This window comes from Budorcas taxicolor, chromosome 16, assembly GCF_023091745.1.
Source record: "Budorcas taxicolor isolate Tak-1 chromosome 16, Takin1.1, whole genome shotgun sequence".
Classification (NCBI taxonomy): domain Eukaryota; kingdom Metazoa; phylum Chordata; class Mammalia; order Artiodactyla; family Bovidae; genus Budorcas; species Budorcas taxicolor.
In genome coordinates, this window is record NC_068925.1 from 51,536,163 (window position 1) to 51,554,200 (window position 18,038).

Consider the following 18,038-nt stretch of genomic DNA (forward strand, 5'->3'; position numbering starts at 1 on the left):
TTTAATAAAGCAATACACACACATATAAATGCCAGGGAATAACTGGCGTCCGTTACCTTGGAAGGACTCGGTGGTAACCAGTCCAGCCCTGCCAGCTTGACCCCCACCCTGAGTGCCCCCTGAGCCCCCCACTCAGGCTGGGTCTGGCTCTTGTCCTCTCATCTGAGGATGCTGGGTGGCCTTGAGCACACAACGTCAGGGCAACTTGCTCCCTCTGACCCACCAGAGGGGGCAGGGGAGGCAGAGAGCTGACCTCACCAGGCACAGCCCGCTCTTGGAGCCCTTCTAGCTCTCTACTGCTCACACAGCGTCCGAGGAGGTGGTCACTCCAGACCCTTTCCACAGCAGGGGGAGGTGAGGCACAGAAAGCTGCCCCCGCCTGCCTAGAGCCGGGGTCTGGCCCCAGCAGCACAGAAGCACCCCCTTTTGTGGTCTCACAAACTTGCCTGAGTCCACAGAACTGACCCCTGCTTGCCTGGGTGGGCTGTGGCCATGGGAGATGCGCCTCAGCACGGCCTCTCCTGCACAGCTCTGCTCCTGGGTGGGTATCCAGCATGACTGGAAAGCACACGAAGCTTCAGAGCCAGAAAAGAGACAGACAGCAGTTCTGGGAGCACCAGGCAGGGATGTGAGGGAGAGGGGTGGGCCCCAGCACGAGCTCCATCCTCCCCCACAGCCCCTGGCAAGGCCACCCCTTCCTCTGCACCCCACTACGGCTCCTGCGGCCCGCGGCTGACCCCACTGGCCCCGGCTGACCCCACTGGCCCCACTCCACAGTCACCACTCCTCTGGGCTTCTGGAGGGAGCTGTCCAGGTGAGCTGAAGTGAATGTCCCTTCAGCTCCCCCTCCAGAGGCTGACTGGCATGTACCTTCTTTAACACCTTGGGCGGTGAAAGCTTCCTTGTGGTTGGAGTAGAAAAGGGAATGGCTTGGGGCCCAGATGCAGGGATAGCAGGGGCAAGCTTGTCACCTCCCCAACCTCACTGATGAGGGGCTAGAGGACTTCGAAAGCCCCAAAGGCCAGGGCTCCTGACAGGCCAGAAAGCCCAGCTCAGTCCTGGGCCACGGGGCCTGGCAGGGGCATAGCTGCGGGTAAAGCCAGGGGCCAAACAGCCCCTGACCCCCTCAGACTGCACCTCCGGACCAGAGGGGTAGGGCTGGACAGGGTCCTGGCTCCTCAGGGTCTGACCAGGTACAGTCTCCTTGCCCTGGGCACCAGTCCCACAGGCCAGCCACCTGGGTGACAAGCAGGGTCCTCTGCAGGGCTGCCTGCCTCCAGGGAGCAGGCTGGAGAGGGGCTGTCCTACACCAGCCAGTCCACCCGCCATCCAGGGACGCCTCCTCACTTGAGCGTGTGGACAGGGCGGGGCCAAGGACACGAAGAACTCAGGCTGCCAGTGCCTGGCTCCTATGGCCTCGAGGGACACCCCCAGCTTTAACATGGGCTGCAGGACCACACCCCCAGGTTCAGCTTTTCTCTGAGACCATTAAGGACTGAGAAGCCCTCCTTTCTGTACCCCTTCCCAGGGGGTCACCTGAGCGCTAGCAGTGTCCACGGCCAGCTCCATGTGACAGGGCCTCTGGCATGACTCTTCCTCCAGGCCAATGCTCCCCACCCACAGGGAAATCCTCAAGTTGACAGAAAGGGCTTCTTTACTACATCTATTCTGCTTTGTTAAGTGCCCCCAGCTGTCCTTCAAGACACACTGAATGACTGCTCACTCCACAGAGGTGTTAGTATTCCCTAGAACCACGTCTGATTCACAGCCCCATGACCCTGTTTTATGGATAACAGTGGGTCCATCATCTGCTCACTGATGGAGCCCTGGCCGCCACCTGGACACTTGCCTGATTCCCAGCCGCACACATGCAGCTCATACCTACCAAGGAAGGCCACTCCACCCCACCCCCAGGCTAGAGTCAGGTCTCTAGAAAGAGGCCCCAGTCCAGTCACATTGTGGGGAGTGTGGCCAGATGTTAAGGACAACAGCCATAACAGGGGCCAAGGGGGCAGTGGGCAGCAAGACCCCAGTGTCCTTGGAAGCAGGGCTGAAGGCCTCGGCCATGCTTATCCCCTGCTGGGCCTGCTCCCTGCTGGAGGACCCACAGTCTGTGCACAAATGACCAGCACAGGCAATGGGAAAATGTTAAACAGATCTGACCGTATTTAACACAAAAGTCAAACATGAACATCTCCATGTGAACAGAGGCAGGATGACGCACACAACAGAGGAGCCCCCTCACCCACCAGCACAGGACAGACAATGCACAGAGGGGCTGACATAAGCCTGTTGGGGACCATGAGGTCACAAAGCCCCTCTGTACTGCAGCCACCCCTGCCCAGATCCAGCAGGTGGCCCCCCCAGGCCCCTGCACTGCCACGTCATTCCTGGGCTCCAACAAGCCGCCCAGAGCTACCACTGGCCAGGGGTTCTGCCTGGCCCAGAGATGTCACCGGCCAGCTCACCTCTCCCCACAAAGACCCAGCCCACCAACCACCAAGACCCCCTTATCCTGCCAGGCGCCCAACCCCAAAAGCCCTAGAAACGTGCTTCCAGTTGGTAGCAGGGAGCCGCCAAGCCCCCAGCTGCCACACCAGGGAGCACGGCTCTCTGGCTGAGCCACTGGCCTGTTCACCTCCCTTGCCTGTAGCCCCCAGGCAACATGGGGCTCTATTCACCCAGGAACTGGATGGGAGCCAGACCCCTTTAAAGTGGGCACCTCATGGGCTCTGCTGACAGTTTATTCTTATGATGCTTCTACACACACAGACTCGAAAAATTCTTTGTGTTGTGGCCAGAACAAAATTACCAATTCAGTGCTTCAAAAACCTATAATCTCTGCATGAATGTCCACAATACCCGAGATGCAGAAACAACCCAAATGTCCATCAATGAGTGAATGGATACGTAAGATATAACAAAACACCCAGCGGAATACTACTCAGCCATAAGAAGCAATGACGGTGCAGTCAGACAGGAAACAAATGATGAGACCAAGGGCTTGAACCAACACAACAAGCCAAGGAGACGTGGTGGACACACACACAGAACCGCCCACAACAGCAGCACACGTGTCCTTGGGTATACAGGGACATTCTCCAGAACAGACCATGTCAGGCCACAGAGTAAGTCTCAATCAGGTTTTAAAGGACAGATATCATACAAACTATCTTCTCTGACCACAGCAGAATCAAGTTAGAAATTAACAACAGGAAAGAAACCTGGAAAAATCACAAATGTGTGGAAATTAAGCAACACGTTCAAACAACCAATGGATCAAAAAAGAAATTACAAGAGAAATAAAAAAACACTCAGAGATGAACAAAAACACAGCATACCAAAACCCAAAGGATACAGAGAAAGCAAAGCTAAGTCGGAAATTGACAGCTATAAACCCTTTCTTTTAAAAGCAAGAAAGATCTTAAATCAACAGTCTAACTATACATCTTAAGATCTGAAACTTTGTTGTTGTTCAGTGGCTAAGTTGTGTCTGACTCTCTGCAACCCCATAGACTGCATCTCGCCAGGCTTCCCTGTCCTTCACCATTTCCCAGTTAGCAGAACGATAATAAAGATCAGAGCAGAGACAAACAAAAGAGAATAGAAAAACGAAGGAAAATCAGTGAAACCATTTTTGTTGAAAAGATCAACAAAACTGATCACCTTTCAGCTAGATGGAAAAAAAAGTGAAAGTGAAGTCGTGGACTGTAGCCCACCAGGCTCCTCCATCCATGAGATTCTCCAGGCAAGAATACTGGAGTGGGTTGCCATTTCCTTCTCCAGGGGTCTTCCTGACCCAGGGATCGAACCCAGGCCTCCTGCATTGCAAGCAGATGCTTTAACCTCTGAGCCACCTGGGAAGCCCACGCAGTGGAAGTGCAGGCTTAACCAATGATGCCCCAGAAAAAAGAAAGGCTCAAATTACCAAGATCAGAAATGAAAGTGGGAACATTACTCCTGATTTCACAGAAATAAAAAGGATTGTAAGGGAGCACTGTAAACAACTGTATACCAACAAACTGGATAACTGGGACGAAATGCACAAATTCTGTGTTTCCTAGAAACACAGAACCTACCAAGATTAAATCACTAAGAAACAGACCATCTGAACAGACCTGTAACCAGTTAGGTTAGTTGCCGGGCCGACTCATTGGAAAAGGCCCTGATGCTGAGAAAGATTGAGGGTAGGAAGAGAAGAGGGTGACAGAGGATGAGATGGTTGGATGCCATCATTGACTCAATGGACAGGAGGAGTTTGAGCAAATTCCAGGAGACTGAAGGAGAAGGAAGCCTGGTGTGCTGCAGTCCATGGGGTTGCAAAGAGCTGGACACAACTGAGCAACTGAACAAGAACAAATAACTAGTAAGGTGAATCAGTAATTAAAAAAAAAAAAAATCTCCTGACAAAGAACACTCCTGGACCTGAGTGCTACGCTGGTGAATTCTACCAAATATTTAAAGAAGAGCTAACACCAATCTTCCTTTTCCAAAAAACTTAAGAGGAAGGAACACTTCCTAACTTATTCCAGAAGGTAGATTTACCCTAATGCTAGAGTCAAACAAAGACACTGCAAGAAAAAGAAGACAAAGGACCAACGTGCCTCATGAAAAATCCTCAACAAAATACTAGCAAACCAAATCCAGCAGCATAGTAAAAGAACTATACACCATGACCAAGTCAGATTTATTCCTGGAATAAAAAGATGAACAATCAATGCAGCAAACCACATTAATAGAACAAAGGGAAAAAAAATGATCATTTCAATTGATGCAGAAAAGACACATGACAAAGCTGAAAATCCTTTCATGATAAAAATATTCAACAAACTAGGAACAGCAGGTACCTGATCTGGTTTTTTCTCATCCTACCAATTCTGACACCATCTACCTGGAGGCAGTGGCAGACCCCATACATTAAGGGTTCAGTTCTACAAGACTGCCCTCCAACCCAACTACAGACACCAACCGCCAGTCCAGGCTGATGCCTCGGCTTCTGACCCAAAGGATCAGTTCAATTCAGTCACTCAGTTGTGTCCAACTCTTTGCGACCCCATGGAGTGCAGCACGCCAGGTTTCCCTGTCCATCACCAACTCCCAGAGCTTGCTCAAACTCAAGTCCATCAAGTTGGTGATGCCATTCAACCATCTCATCCTCTGTCGTCCCCTTCTCCTCCTGCCTTCAATCTTTCCCAGCATCGGGGTCTTTTCCAATGAGTCAGTTCTTCGCATCAGGTGGCCAAAGCGCATCAGGTGGCCAAAGTATTGGAGCTTCAGCATCGGTCCTTCCAATGAATACTCAGGACTTATTTCCTTTAGGATTGACTGGTTTGATCTCTTTGCAGTCCAAGGGCCTCTCAAGAGTCTTCACTACAGTTGACAAGCATCAATTCTTCGGTGCTCAGCTTTCTTTATGATCTAACTCTCACATACATACATGACAACTGGAAAAACCATACCTTTGATGAGATGAACCTTTGTCAGCAAAGCAACATCTCTGCTTTTCAATATGCTGTCTAGGTTTGACCCACAGGCTACAGGCTCACAACCCCCTCCTCAATTAGATTAATTTGCTAGAGCAGAGCATAGAACTCAGATTAATTCAGGAATAGGCAGAAGCAAGATAACACCAAGGAGGTGTGAGGCTCTCCAGGAGTCACTCCCCTCAAATCTCCATGTGTTCACCGACTGGAGAGCCCATCCTTTTGGGGTTTTATGGAGGCTTCATCACAGAGGCACGATAGATTAAATCACTGGCCACCAGAGATTAGTTCAACCTGCCCCCTGCCTCTCCCTGGAGGTCAGGTTCCAACCCTCTAATCTCTGGGTGTTTCCAGGGACCAGCCCCATCTGAGGCCCTACCCAGAATCAACTGCTAATGAATGACAAGACACACCTATCACTCAGGAGATTCCAAGGGTTTCAGGAGCTCCCTGCCATAAACCAGGGAGGAGGACCATAAACACTTCTTATACCACAGGAGGAATTCTCCTCTACACAAGAAAAACTATACGTGAAAAACCCATAGGAAACACCACACTCAATGGAGAAAGGCTGAAAGCTTTTCCTCCAAGAACAAGACAGGGATGCCCAGTATCACCATTTCTATTCAACAAAGTACTAGAGGTTCTAACAGAGCAATTAGGCAAGAAAAAGAGGCATTATCAGCTGAAAAGTAAAATTATCTCTCTTTATATATAATACAGAAAACCCTGAAATTCCAAACAATGTTAGAATAAACAAATTCACCAAAACAGCTTAACAGCTTGTCACAACTAGAGAAAAGCCCATGCACCAATGAAGACCCAGCACAGCCAAAAATAAAATTATTTTTAAGAAAGAATAAAATACTTAACAATATTATCTAACAAGGAGGTGATAGACTTGTACACTGAAAACTATAAGACAGTGCTGAAAAAATTAAATGAAATAAATAAGCAGAAAGAGATCTCATGTCTATGAACCAGAAGATTTAATATTGTTGAGACATCAATAAAGTGTTAGTCACTCAGTCATGTCCAACTCTTTGTGACCTCATGGACTATAACCTGCCAGGCTCCTTTGTCCATGGGATTCTCTAGGCAAAAATACTGGAGTGGGTTGCCATTTCCTCCTCCAGAGGATCTTCCCCACTCAGAGATCAAACCAGGGTCTCCTGCATTGCAGGTGGACTCGTTACAGTCTGAGCCATCAAGGAAGTCCCAATACTACTCACAGTAATCTAAAGAGTCAGTGTTCTCCCTACCAAAATCTCAATTTTTTTTTTTGCAGAAAACATCCTAAAGTTCATATGGTATCACAAGGGCTCCAGAATAGCCAAAACAATCTTGAAAAAGAACAAAGCTGGAAGATGCACACTCTCTGGTTTCAAATATTACTGCAAAGCTACTGTGGTGCTGCATACAGACAAGACATATGGACCAATGGGCCAGAACAGAAAGCCCAGACATAAACCCTCACAAGTTTGGTCAAATGATTTCCAACAAGGGTGCCAGGACCATTCAATGGGGAAAGGACAGTCTTTTCAACAAATGGTGCTGGGAGAACTGGACGTACACATGTAACACAACAAACCCAGAGCTTTATCTAACATCATGTGCAAAAGTCAACTCAAAATGCACCAAAGACCCTAAGAAGAAAACAAAGGACCAAAGCCTCCCCACAGGGGATTTGGCAACGATTTCTCGGAAGGAAAGCTGTGAGAAACCTAGACAGCATATTAAAAAACAGAGACATCTCTTTACTGACCAAGGTCCATATAGTCAAAGCTCTGGTTTTCCAGTAGTCATGCACAGATGTAAGAGTTGGACCATAAAGAAGGCTGAGCACCAAAGAATTGATATTTTTAAACTGTGGTGTTGGAGAAGACTCTTGAGAGTCCCTTGGACAGCAAGGAGATCAAATCGGTCAAAACTCAAGGAGATCAATACTAAATGTTCATTGGAAGGCCTGAAGCTAAAGCTCCAATACTTTGGCCATCTGATGCAAAGAACTGACTCATTAGAAGAGACCCTGATCCTGGGAAAGATTGAGGGCTGGAGGAGAAGGGGGGCGAAAGAGAATGAGATGGTTGGATAGCATCACAGATTCAAGGGACATGAGTTTGAGCAAACTCCGGGAGATAGTGAAGGACAGGGAAGCCTGGTATGCCTCAGTCCATGGCGTTGCAAAGAGTCCAACACAACTTATTGACTGAACAACAACAACAAAACATGGAACAAAAGAAAAAACAAATTGGAGTTCATGAAAATTTTATAATTTTGTCACCACTAACGAAGTAGGGAAAAAACCTCAGAATATGAGAAAATACTTGCAAATTGTGTATCTGATATGCTGAGTAGGTAGAGAACTTCTAAAAACAACAAAACAACCCAGTTCAAAGTGGGTGAAAAACTTGAGTAGAGATTTCTCCAAAGAAATGGCCAACAAGAACTAAAAAGATGCTGAATATCACCGACCATCAGGGAAACAAAAATCAAAACCACAATGAGACACCACCTAATATCCATCAGGAAGGGTACCATCAACAAAACAGAAAACAAGCAGCACTGGGGGGGAACTATGCTGGTGGTCCAGTTGCTAAGACTTCACAATCCCAACGTGAGAGGCCCAGATTCCATCTCCCGTCAGGGAATTGGACCCCACATGCCGCAGCAAAGGGTTTGCACACCCCAACTAGAACAAGAGATCCCATGTTGCACAAGGAAGGTCTCAAGGGCAGCAACGAAGATCCCGCACAGCCCAGAGACACTAGTGTCAGAAACGGGAGATGAGCACTGGTGAAAACAGGGGGCAAGGAGAGCCACTGTGCACACTACTGGTGGGATGGGAGACGGTGCTGCCACCGTAGACAACAGCACAGCAGCTGCTCAAAAAATTAAAAACAGAACCAGCATTGCTGTTGTTCAGTTGCTAAGTCATGTCTGACTCTTTGCAACCCCGTGGAGTAGAGCATGCCAGGCTTCCCTGTCCTTCACCATCTCCCGGAGTTTGCGCCAACTCATGTCCACTGAGTCAGTGATGCCATCCAACCATGTCATCCTCTAACTTAGGAATTCCATTTGCGAATATATACCCAAAAGAACTGAAAGCAGAGTCTCAAGGAGATATTTACACACCTGTGTTCACAGCAGCGTTATTCAGAGTAGCTAAAACACGAAGTAACCCAGGTGTCCATGATCAGATGACAGATAAACAGACTGCAGTCTGTCCATACAACAGAATATGTCTCAGCATTAAAAAGTGAGGAGAATCTAACACCTGCTCCAGCACAAATAAACCCTGAGGACATGATGCTGAATGAAACAAGCCAGACACAAAAGAAAAAATCCTGTATGATCCCACTTCTAGGAGGTCCCTGGAGTCAAAATCATAGAAACAGATAGTGGGAGGGTGGGGGCAGGAGTGAGTGTTTCATGGGGACTGAGCTTCGGTTTGGGAAGATGAGAAAGTTCTGGAGATGATGGTGGGGATGGTTGCACAACAATGTGAATTTAGTTAATATCAACAAACTGTATAGTTAAAAATAGTTAAGATACTGAATTTACTTTACGTGTACTTCACCATGGTAATAAAAATTGGAGGGAAAAAAAAGGAATGACGTTCTGATACATGTTACAACATGGATGAACTTCAAAACTATCACACTAAGTGAAAGAAGCCATCACAAAAGACCACATATTGTACGTTCCGTTCCGGGCAATGTCTACACAGGGTGACTCCGTAGAGATGGCACAGTCTGCTGGCCATCAGGGGCTGCATGGAGGAGCCACGACTGCTCGTGGGCTCAGGTTTTTCTTCCCAAATATGTTTCAGAAGTAGGCAGAGGTGATGGACTTACTAAATGCCACCGAGTTTGTTCCAAGTGGTTAAAATAGTAAGTTTTATGTTAGGTATGCTTTATACAACTTTTTAAAAACCCAAGAGGACTGATTAAATTCAGGCTGTGGACTTGCACAAAAGGGGCTTTGCTGCCAGGAACACAGGCTTGGCAGGTATGACACGGCCCTTCCGGCCAGATGCACCTAGGCGCCCCTGCATCTGCATCTCTGCAGCATGTCCTTCTCCAGCCGCGGCTTGTCACACCGTCAGCCCTCCTCATGGGGTCCTGACCTGGATCATGGCTGCCACTGATCCCTTCTCACTGACCACGGCCTTGGCAGTGAACAGAGACGCAGGTGCTAGAATCACACCCATAGCTGGGCCATGGTGGGACCAGTGGGAGTTGTCCTGACTGCCCAAAGGGAACAGTGTGGGCCGTCCTGACTGCCCAAGCACAGCATCACAATGGAGCCGGACAAGCAGAACTTGGAGGAGATGCCAACTCTCACTTTCTGTCCACTCTCCTCTCTGCCCAACCCCCACCCCACCCCCCACAGCACTGCTGGAATGTTCCAACACCACCAAGGGGCCTGGAGCCTCGGAGCCGCCCCAGGTGAGCATCTCAAGGACCTGCTGGCGAGCAGAGACGGCACCACATTCCCCGAATTCCCACACAGGCACACGGCCCTGCCCACACGTTATCCCGTGTCAACCTCCAGTGGAGACCCCATGACACTAGGAGGTCACTGGGGTGCTTGAGTGCAGCCCCTACTGCCATCCCCTATGTGAGACCCCGGATGGGGCAGCATCCATATGAGGATCAAGCCAGGAGGGCACCAAAGTAGAGACAGAAAGGGCAGACTTGAGCCCTCAGGCAGCACAGCCAGGGCCCTGGGCTAAGCCAACGGCTGGCTCCTGCCTTGGGGATGCTGAGACGCAGAGGTGCTGGGCGTCCCTTGTGCCCCGGGCCAGCTCTGGCTGCTGGAGATGACTCTGGGCAGACAGTGAGCCAGCCTGTCACTGTGGCTGAGAGTTGCCCACAGAGCACAGTGGAAGGGACCTTGTCTCCAACAGGAGCATCTCTCTAATTTTACCTTTCCGTGTGTCTGAAAACACAGGTGAGCTCTACCAAGTGTGATGCTGCCCCTTCCAGGAGACGTGGGCACCCTGGCAGGAGGTCAGGTGGGGGCAGCCACATGGGGATGAGGACCTCGAAGCCCCTGTGCAACACACCCATCTCTGAGGCCCCCACCAAAAGGCTCCTCTCTGACTACCCACCCCACCCACCAAGGTCCTGCTTTGACCACATCCTTGCAGGTTCAAATATACTCACAGCAAAACTGCACATGCGCACAGGTGCCTCCCATCAGCCCCTCCCACTCTGGCTGGAAAGTCTCACCTGCAGGACTGGCTACTACCCCCCACCCCCACTTCTCTGGGCGACTCTCAGGCCTCAGAACCTCCAGGCCCCCTTCCCCTGCCGCCTCTAGCTTTATTTACCATAGTCTGACACCAGCTAGGACCTCCTGGGGCTCCTCACACTGCCCCCCCAAAACTGCCCCTCACACCTACCCCCATGACCACCACTGGGGCAGCACCTCCTGCTAGCCCCTGGGCTGCTCCAACCTCTTCAGGCTGCCTGCTCCCCTCCTGCCAGGATTCCACAATTAAGATGTTTCCCAGCCTTGCTAGTGCTCCTTCAGGGTCCCCTGTTCTCCTCGTAGGACCATGGGCAAGCCCTGCTCACTGGCCACTCCAACCCTCAGTCTCAATGACCCGCAAACCTCTCTTCAGCCCTGATTTCTCCCCTAAATCCAGGAGTCACACACACAAGGGCTCACTGAACATCTTTGGGGGGGTGCACACAAACTCAGCCCAGCCTCTGCTGGAATCTGCTCCCACCCGTGTGGCACTGCTGCACCCAGAGCCCACCCAGGACCCCTGCCGGAAAGGGGCTGAGCTAAGTCCCCCAGCACCACGGCATGCCCTCAGCCCCATGCCAGGGGCCAAGCACAGTCCTGTAAGCTTCTCTGTGCTCCAGTCAGTAGAGGCTGCCCTGAAGGACAAGGTGGACCAAACTGCCCAGGGTCAGGGGCCTCTGGGGTGTGGTCAGAAGCTTTTCCCCGACCCACTGCCCCTGGGACCTCACCTTCAACCCACAGACCCTCCACAAAGGAGAATGCGGCCAGTATGAGTCAGGACAGACACACAGGAGCCGCATCCAGCCGTCCTAGCCAGGGTCCTGCCTGCCTGGGGAGGTCAGGGTGTTTCCGGGATGTCTCCTCATGGCACCGCTGGCCAACCCGACGCCCTGTCCAGTGGTGGCACTAGTGCCTGAACATACTCAGCCAAGGGCAGGGGCACCAGTAAGAACCCCTTGTGAGGCCACACCAGCTGCCCACTCTGCCCTCACACACTTCATGAGGAGCACTGAGCCCCAGGGCACCCGGCTCCCATCCTCCCCTCCCTGGCATAACAGACACATCAACCCACAACCAGGACGTGTGTCGCAGGAAGACGGTACTCACTGTCTTCTCCAGGACAGGGCATGCCTGGCTCCTTGGGGATGCTGGGGAAAACTGCATGCAGAGAGAGCCAGAGAAAGAGTGAAGGTCAGTGACCACCGTGGCCTCGCAAGGAGTCCTGCGCTGAGTTTGACTGCCCACAATCCCCATGGCCTGCTCTTGCCAGATGATTATTAAGGCAAAACCTTGGAAACCCTGCACATGGACGGGCAATGAGGGCCAACCACCAGAACCCAGGCTTCCGTGGCCAGTGAGAGGACACCTCACTGACTCCTGACAAGTAAGAGCGGTTTTTATCTGGGATAATAAGAGCTAAGAGCAAAAAATGAAACCAAATTGCTTCCTATTCCACATTCTTAAATCCTCTGCATCCTAATATCTTAAACCGTGACCTGTGTGGCTTCCAGACTAACAAAGCGCCCAAGTGCCCACCCCCACCCCCAGAGCGCCCATCGGCCGGCACTGACCGTGAAGGGTGAGCCCTTCGTCCTTGTGCTGACAGGACAGGCGGAAGGCCTCCTCCAGCTCCATCTGGGAGGACACAGTGCAGGGGTCACCTAGGCAGACGAGGGACACAGCTGAGGCCACTGCAGGCCCAAGGCAGGGGGGTTCATGGTGGCGGGCGCCCAACTGGGAGCGCAAAGTGTTGCTGCTGGTGACCGGCCACCCAGGGCAGAGTTGGCCAGTGCCAGAGTGAGTCACTCCCCCAACCCAAAGGCCCAGGTCAGAACCAACGAGCCCCAGAATGGCAATGAATTCACCCACAGCTCCACATGGGGTGCCAAGCTGGGCAGGTTTCCTGGCCTGGGAGAGAATGAGCACCCTTCCTATCCAGTCCTAGACCGGAAGGAAGGGCTCCTTGTCTACTAAGGCTGGACAGGAGCACAGATGCTTGGACAGCCAGAGCCAGGACATCGTGGCCTGGCTTCAGCAGGAAGGGGAGTGGCCAGAGGTCTGCCTGCCCCCACCCTCCCCCACTCCCACGTCCAGGCTGAGAGCTGCTGGGCAGGCTCTTCTGAACTGTTTTCCAAACCCTCCACTATCTCAGACGTGTGTCTGGCTACAGGAAAGGAGGGAGGGAAAGGAAAAGAGAGGTGGACCCTAGGGCGCTGGCCACCCTCCCCTCCCCACTTCCCTGAGAAACCACAGTTCAGCTAGCAAATCACCCACCAGAAAAATCCAGAACATGAGGAAGGGAGTCAGGAAGGTCAGGACCCACACAAGATTGGGGGGGACTCCTACAGCCTCTCCCCAGGGCCCAGCACCAGAGCTGGCCTTGAGGGGAACCACCCCCCTCAAGGGACCCTCACCCCCGCCCCCTAGTGCCTCCATGACCTGCCACAGCCTCTTCCCCGGAAACAGGAAGCTAGTTAATTTGAATCAGCTTAATCCCAGAGCTGTTTACCTCCCCACTGCCCGACCACCACACCCCCCAGGCCCACCTTCATTGTCCACCCACTTAAGGGTGAGCGGGTGGCCCGGGTGCAGCCGGCACATCTCCCGCACCTCTGCGCAGAGCTCATCGAAGGTGGTGGCGGAGTCCAAGCTGGTGATGAGGAGGTCCCTGGGCAGAGAGGACACACAGGTCTCACGAGGGGGCACATTTAAGTCACATGATCAACTAACCAAGTTGTTGATCAAATACAGGAAGCTGTGTTGTCCCCAAGGGTATGACAGCTCCCCCCGCACCCCGGAACCACTGCCCACAGGCCATGTGAATTACACCATGAGTGCCCTGGTGCAGAAACACCCATCCTGGCACCTGAACGTGCCTCCGAGGGGCAGAAGGACAGGGTAAGGGGCAGTCACCCAGGAGGGGTGGGCGCAGCTGGACACAGACTGTTCAGTTCAAGCCCATAGGCCTCATTACATCGTCCCACTACCTCGATGGTGCCAACAGGGCCACAAGGTATCCAGGGTGTGGGACTTTTGAGAGGTGGGAAGTGGTGGGAGGTATGGGGAGGGGGACTAACTTATTACCCCAATGCCACAGCCTCTTGAAACCCTGGAGGCACCATTCGACAACTGCCTTTGGTAGGGCCACAACATAATTCCAGACCCAGTTTGTTGGGAAAACCAAGGCCCAGAATGCCGCTGCCTTTTATCTTTTCATCCACACTTGGGATATAAGACTGAAGACAGCCCAGGGATTCATGGTCAGTCTTTGAGAATGGCCCTTAGAGGTAAGGCAAGTCAGCACCAGGGAACACTCAACTCCATAGGACAGGGAGGGAGAGGTATCCAACCCCCCTCCATGCACTGTCCCCACATCACCTACCACCCAAAGCAGGGCTGGTGTTGACATGGGTAAACGTACATCTGCTGAGATTCTGAACAGGAATCACACAGGATAAACTGAAGTTAGAGGAAAGTTTACCCACATCTGACACCACAAGGGTGGGATCCTCTGAAAAAAGTTTTGAAACACCCCCAACAAGAGAAACACAGGGTCCACTGAGCATTAACACCAATGGCTTCTGAATTCCATCAAAGGCGTGTTGACAGAGCATCTCGGTCCACCAGGGATCCATCTGCTGGGGGACACAGTTAGAACCTACCCCATCTGCTCAGACCTTCAGCGCCCACCCCAGGGCCCGAAGCTCACCACAGCCTGTGGCATCTTGGCAAATGGGGAGACTGAGGCATAGAGGGGTCTCACGGCTCATCAGTGGGGCCCCCAGAGACCAAGCCCTCCCACGCCCACCACATCTCCCAGACCTCGTACCTGTGCCACCCGGCATACCCATCAGTCCCCCTGCCATGGGAGCTCTGGAACTGAGTTTGCCACCCATCTATCCCTGGGTGGCAAACTATCTATCCCTGCCCCACGACCCTCACCCACAGTTCCACCCCCAGGTGGCAGCTAGTCCCCCTGCCCAGTGCTTCAGGGCCTAGAGGTCAGGTGGGTGGCTCCCCAGTGGTTTGGAGGCAACCGACACCAGGCTGGACCCCTGGGCTCTAAGCTCGTCACCCAGTGACAGCACTTTAGCTCTTCCCTCCACCGCACAAGCTGAGCACAGTGGGGAAAGGTCGTCCCACTCCCTGACCAGACCTCTGACCACCACCCCGAGCATCACCCCAAACCGGAATCAGGCAGCCTCTCTGAGCAAACAGCTCAGACAGAGCCCTGGGCAGGGGCAGCACCCACGGGGCCACCCAGGCCTCATATGCAGCCCAGGCTTTGAGTTCTGGAAACCAGGCTCGAGCTGGAGAAGATCCAGCCAGGTCATTTCTGTGATCTCAGAAAAGCAGGCAGAGCAGGGTCTCCAAACCCAGCACACATCACCTGGAAACCCCGCAAAACAAAGGATACCCCTGAGATTCCAGTGACCACATCCTCCAAAAGCCCCACTGGCGAGGGGGTGACCCTAATCTCAAGCCTCTGGAGGGCCTGGAGAGGAGAGGGGATGGGAAACGGCAATTGCAGAAGCCATTTCGGGCGGGGGGGGGGGGGGGCCCTGAAGACCCCTAGTTTTAACAATAGTGTCTCCAGTGTATCTGACCCTCAGCTCCTGGCCTCGGTGCTTAAATAGAACCTCCCTCCATGGGCCACAGGGCAGGGACAAAATTTCCCTTGGACCTTGGGGTTTGGATAAGTGAGCGAGGATTCTGGCGGACACTTTCTGGAGCCTGCGTCTGGTCTACCATCCCTGAGAACTAACTTTCCCAACCCAGGCCCCTTCTCAGGCGACAGTGCAAAGCCTTTAGGAAAAGCACTGAGAGGAGAGAGGAGCTCAGACAGGGAACGGACAGTCAGCCTGGGGCAGAAAGGAGAAGGGTGGACGCAGAAGGAGGGAGGAGGCATAAAGAGGTGGGAGCCTCAGTGGGGAGGAAAGAAGAGGAACCAAGAAGGGGAGGGGAGGAAGGGAGGGGGCTGGGGAGGAGAGAGGACGGGGACACAGGTTGGAAGGGGAAGAAGAGGGAAGAGTGTAGGGTGTGGCTTCATCTTCAGGAAACCGGACTCAACAGGTCACATTTCCCAAGGTAACCGAAGCACTCTCCAGGGGCCCAAGCTTGTGGGGTGGGTGGGGAGGGGCAGCTAAACAGGCTGTTCGGCCAGCACTCCCAGGGACTCCCAGAGCACTGCTGGGACACTGGCCGAGTCCACCTCCCCCTCCCCTCCCTGGGCGCAGTGCCGACTGGAACTCATCACTGGGTGGAGGGCTGGGGGTCTGGTTCCCACCTGCCCTCTGCCTCTCCGGGTGTGGACTTCCTCTGGCTAAGAATCGGCTTTGATTTTCACAGTCAGTCACTAGTTGCTCAATCCCACGGTTCCCGACAGGAAAGAGGACTGTCTGATGTGTGACTGCCGCTCCTCCCTCTCCTACAAGCCGAGGCCCCAGGCCGGGACCCAGCTGAAACCTCACCAGCTTCAGTCTGCAGTCCACCTTAACAGGCCAGAAGGTACGACCACTCAACCTCTTCAGGTGGGATGGCCAGTCACCTCCCCCCACACAAATCCTTATTCTCTAGGGCACCGCCACCAATTCCCCTCCCACCACCCCACTCCACTCCCACGCTCCCAAGGCTGCAGACAGCAGAGAGGGCAGGCGACCTGACTGACACCCCACACAAGGTGTGCTCTCCAGGTCAAGAGCTGGGGCTCCCCAGGCCCTACAGCCCAGCCACCAACCCCGCAGAGGCGACCCTGGGGGCAGCCGCCCAATTTGGGGGCTCTTGGAGACCAACAGGAGCAGAAAGCTGCAACAGCTAAATAGCCTCATTCTCCTCCAGTATCTGCGTGCACAGCGCTGCCGGCCGCAGCCTCCTCCACCCGGACCAGGGCTGTCCAGGGGCCAAGAATCCAGCGAGCGCCGGGGCCGGTCCAGGGGTCTGGCCACTGACCCCTGTGGACGCCGGTTCGCCCCATTTCACAGGGAGGCAGGTCAAATCCAGAGCACCGAGTGCGGACGGTCGCAGGGCCCCAGGCCCTCCAGGTGCCCTCTATTAGCGCGACCCCCACGGCTCACCGCACCTTTCCTTCTCCCGCACGTGAAGTGGTCTTAAACTGAGACATCTGGTCCGGTAAATTGGGAAAAGTTTAGAAAACCTCTGCTTTTAAAACCTGCCAGCAGTCTTCATAATTTGACGAAAACTTTCTTCCTTACAGGTTGTGGCCAACTTCCCAGGGAGAATGTCAACACGGGGCCCGGGGACGCGGAGAGTCTCAAGGTGCCCGTCTTCCGCGTCACGGGCCCCTCTGGGCAAGTTCCAGCCCAGGACAACCCCGTCGGGGCGGGGAGAGACCCGCTGACCAGAGAGGCAGCGGCGCTCGGAGCTGGGCCGGCGACTCCGAGCCGGGGTCGGGACGGGAGGGCGGATGCAGGCTGACCCAGCCTGCCCGCAAGCTTTCCCGTCTGTGAAGTCCAACTGAGGCCGGTGCGCCCGCATCGCCTGGGGCAGTCTCTAAGCGCTGGCGCTTCCAAAGCTCCTGGGACCCCCTGGGCCCGGAGGGGCCTCGCTGCCCCCGCCCTCTCGCGCCACCGCCCGCTGCCCCCAAACCTCGGCCTCCCGAGCGGAGGCAGTACAGTCCCCGACGGCCAGCGCGGTCGGGGGCAGCTTCCTGCGTCCGGCTTTGCACTCGGCCGCGCCGCCTCGACTCGCACGCCCCCCGCCCGGGCCGAGCCCCGCCGTCGGGCGCTCGCGCTCACCCGCTGTAGTGCGCCTTTAGGCGGACGCGGCCGCCGCTCCCGTCCATCTTGGGGCCCGTCCTGCTGGGCATTGCGCGCTCCGCCGGTCGCCGTCAGCGCCGCGCCCCGGACGCTCGGGCCATGGCGCGGGGCCCCAGCGGCCGAGTCCGGCCGCAGGTGGGGCCGACGGCGGAACGCGGAAGGGAGCGCGCGGCGCACGGACCGAGGGACACCGGTCCAGCCAACTCTAGAAACTTGGCGGCGGGCGGGGCGGGGAGGGGCGGGGGCGCGGCCGGCGGGCGCGCGCAGAGGGGCGCGCACGGAGTCCGGCGTCAGGCCTCGCGGGGGCGGGGGGTGTCCGAACATGGCCGACCCGAGGCCCCGCCGGCGGCCAATCGGCGGGGCGGGCGGTCCCGGGGCGGGGGCGGTGGCACCTGCGGCCAATGAGGGCGAGGCGGGGCCGCCACCTGGGCCAATCCCCGGGGGACCCCGCAGCGGCGGCCCAATGGCGGGGCGCGGGGCGGACTACCTGTCGGGCGGGGTGCGGCCCCACCTGCGGCCA

At 54.4% G+C, this 18,038-nt stretch overlaps 1 protein-coding gene across 2 annotated transcripts in view; it reads right to left on the minus strand.

Annotated features, from left to right (window-relative positions):
* PRKCZ (protein kinase C zeta) overlaps positions 1–17,633 on the minus strand; it is a 99,593-nt gene extending 81,960 nt beyond the window's left edge. Inside the window, exons 1-4 of one of the 2 annotated variants that reach the window (XM_052653437.1) lie at positions 17,498–17,633; positions 13,289–13,410; positions 12,314–12,403; positions 11,850–11,900 (exon numbers count right to left, since the gene is read on the minus strand). In XM_052653437.1, the coding sequence (XP_052509397.1) occupies positions 11,850–11,900; positions 12,314–12,403; positions 13,289–13,410; positions 17,498–17,568 (334 nt within the window). In that variant the 5' untranslated portion in view covers positions 17,569–17,633. The remainder of the gene's footprint in view (positions 1–11,849; positions 11,901–12,313; positions 12,404–13,288; positions 13,411–17,497) is intronic. The other variant, XM_052653438.1, reaches the window with a different exon arrangement.
* Positions 17,634–18,038: the final 405 nt, after the last annotated feature.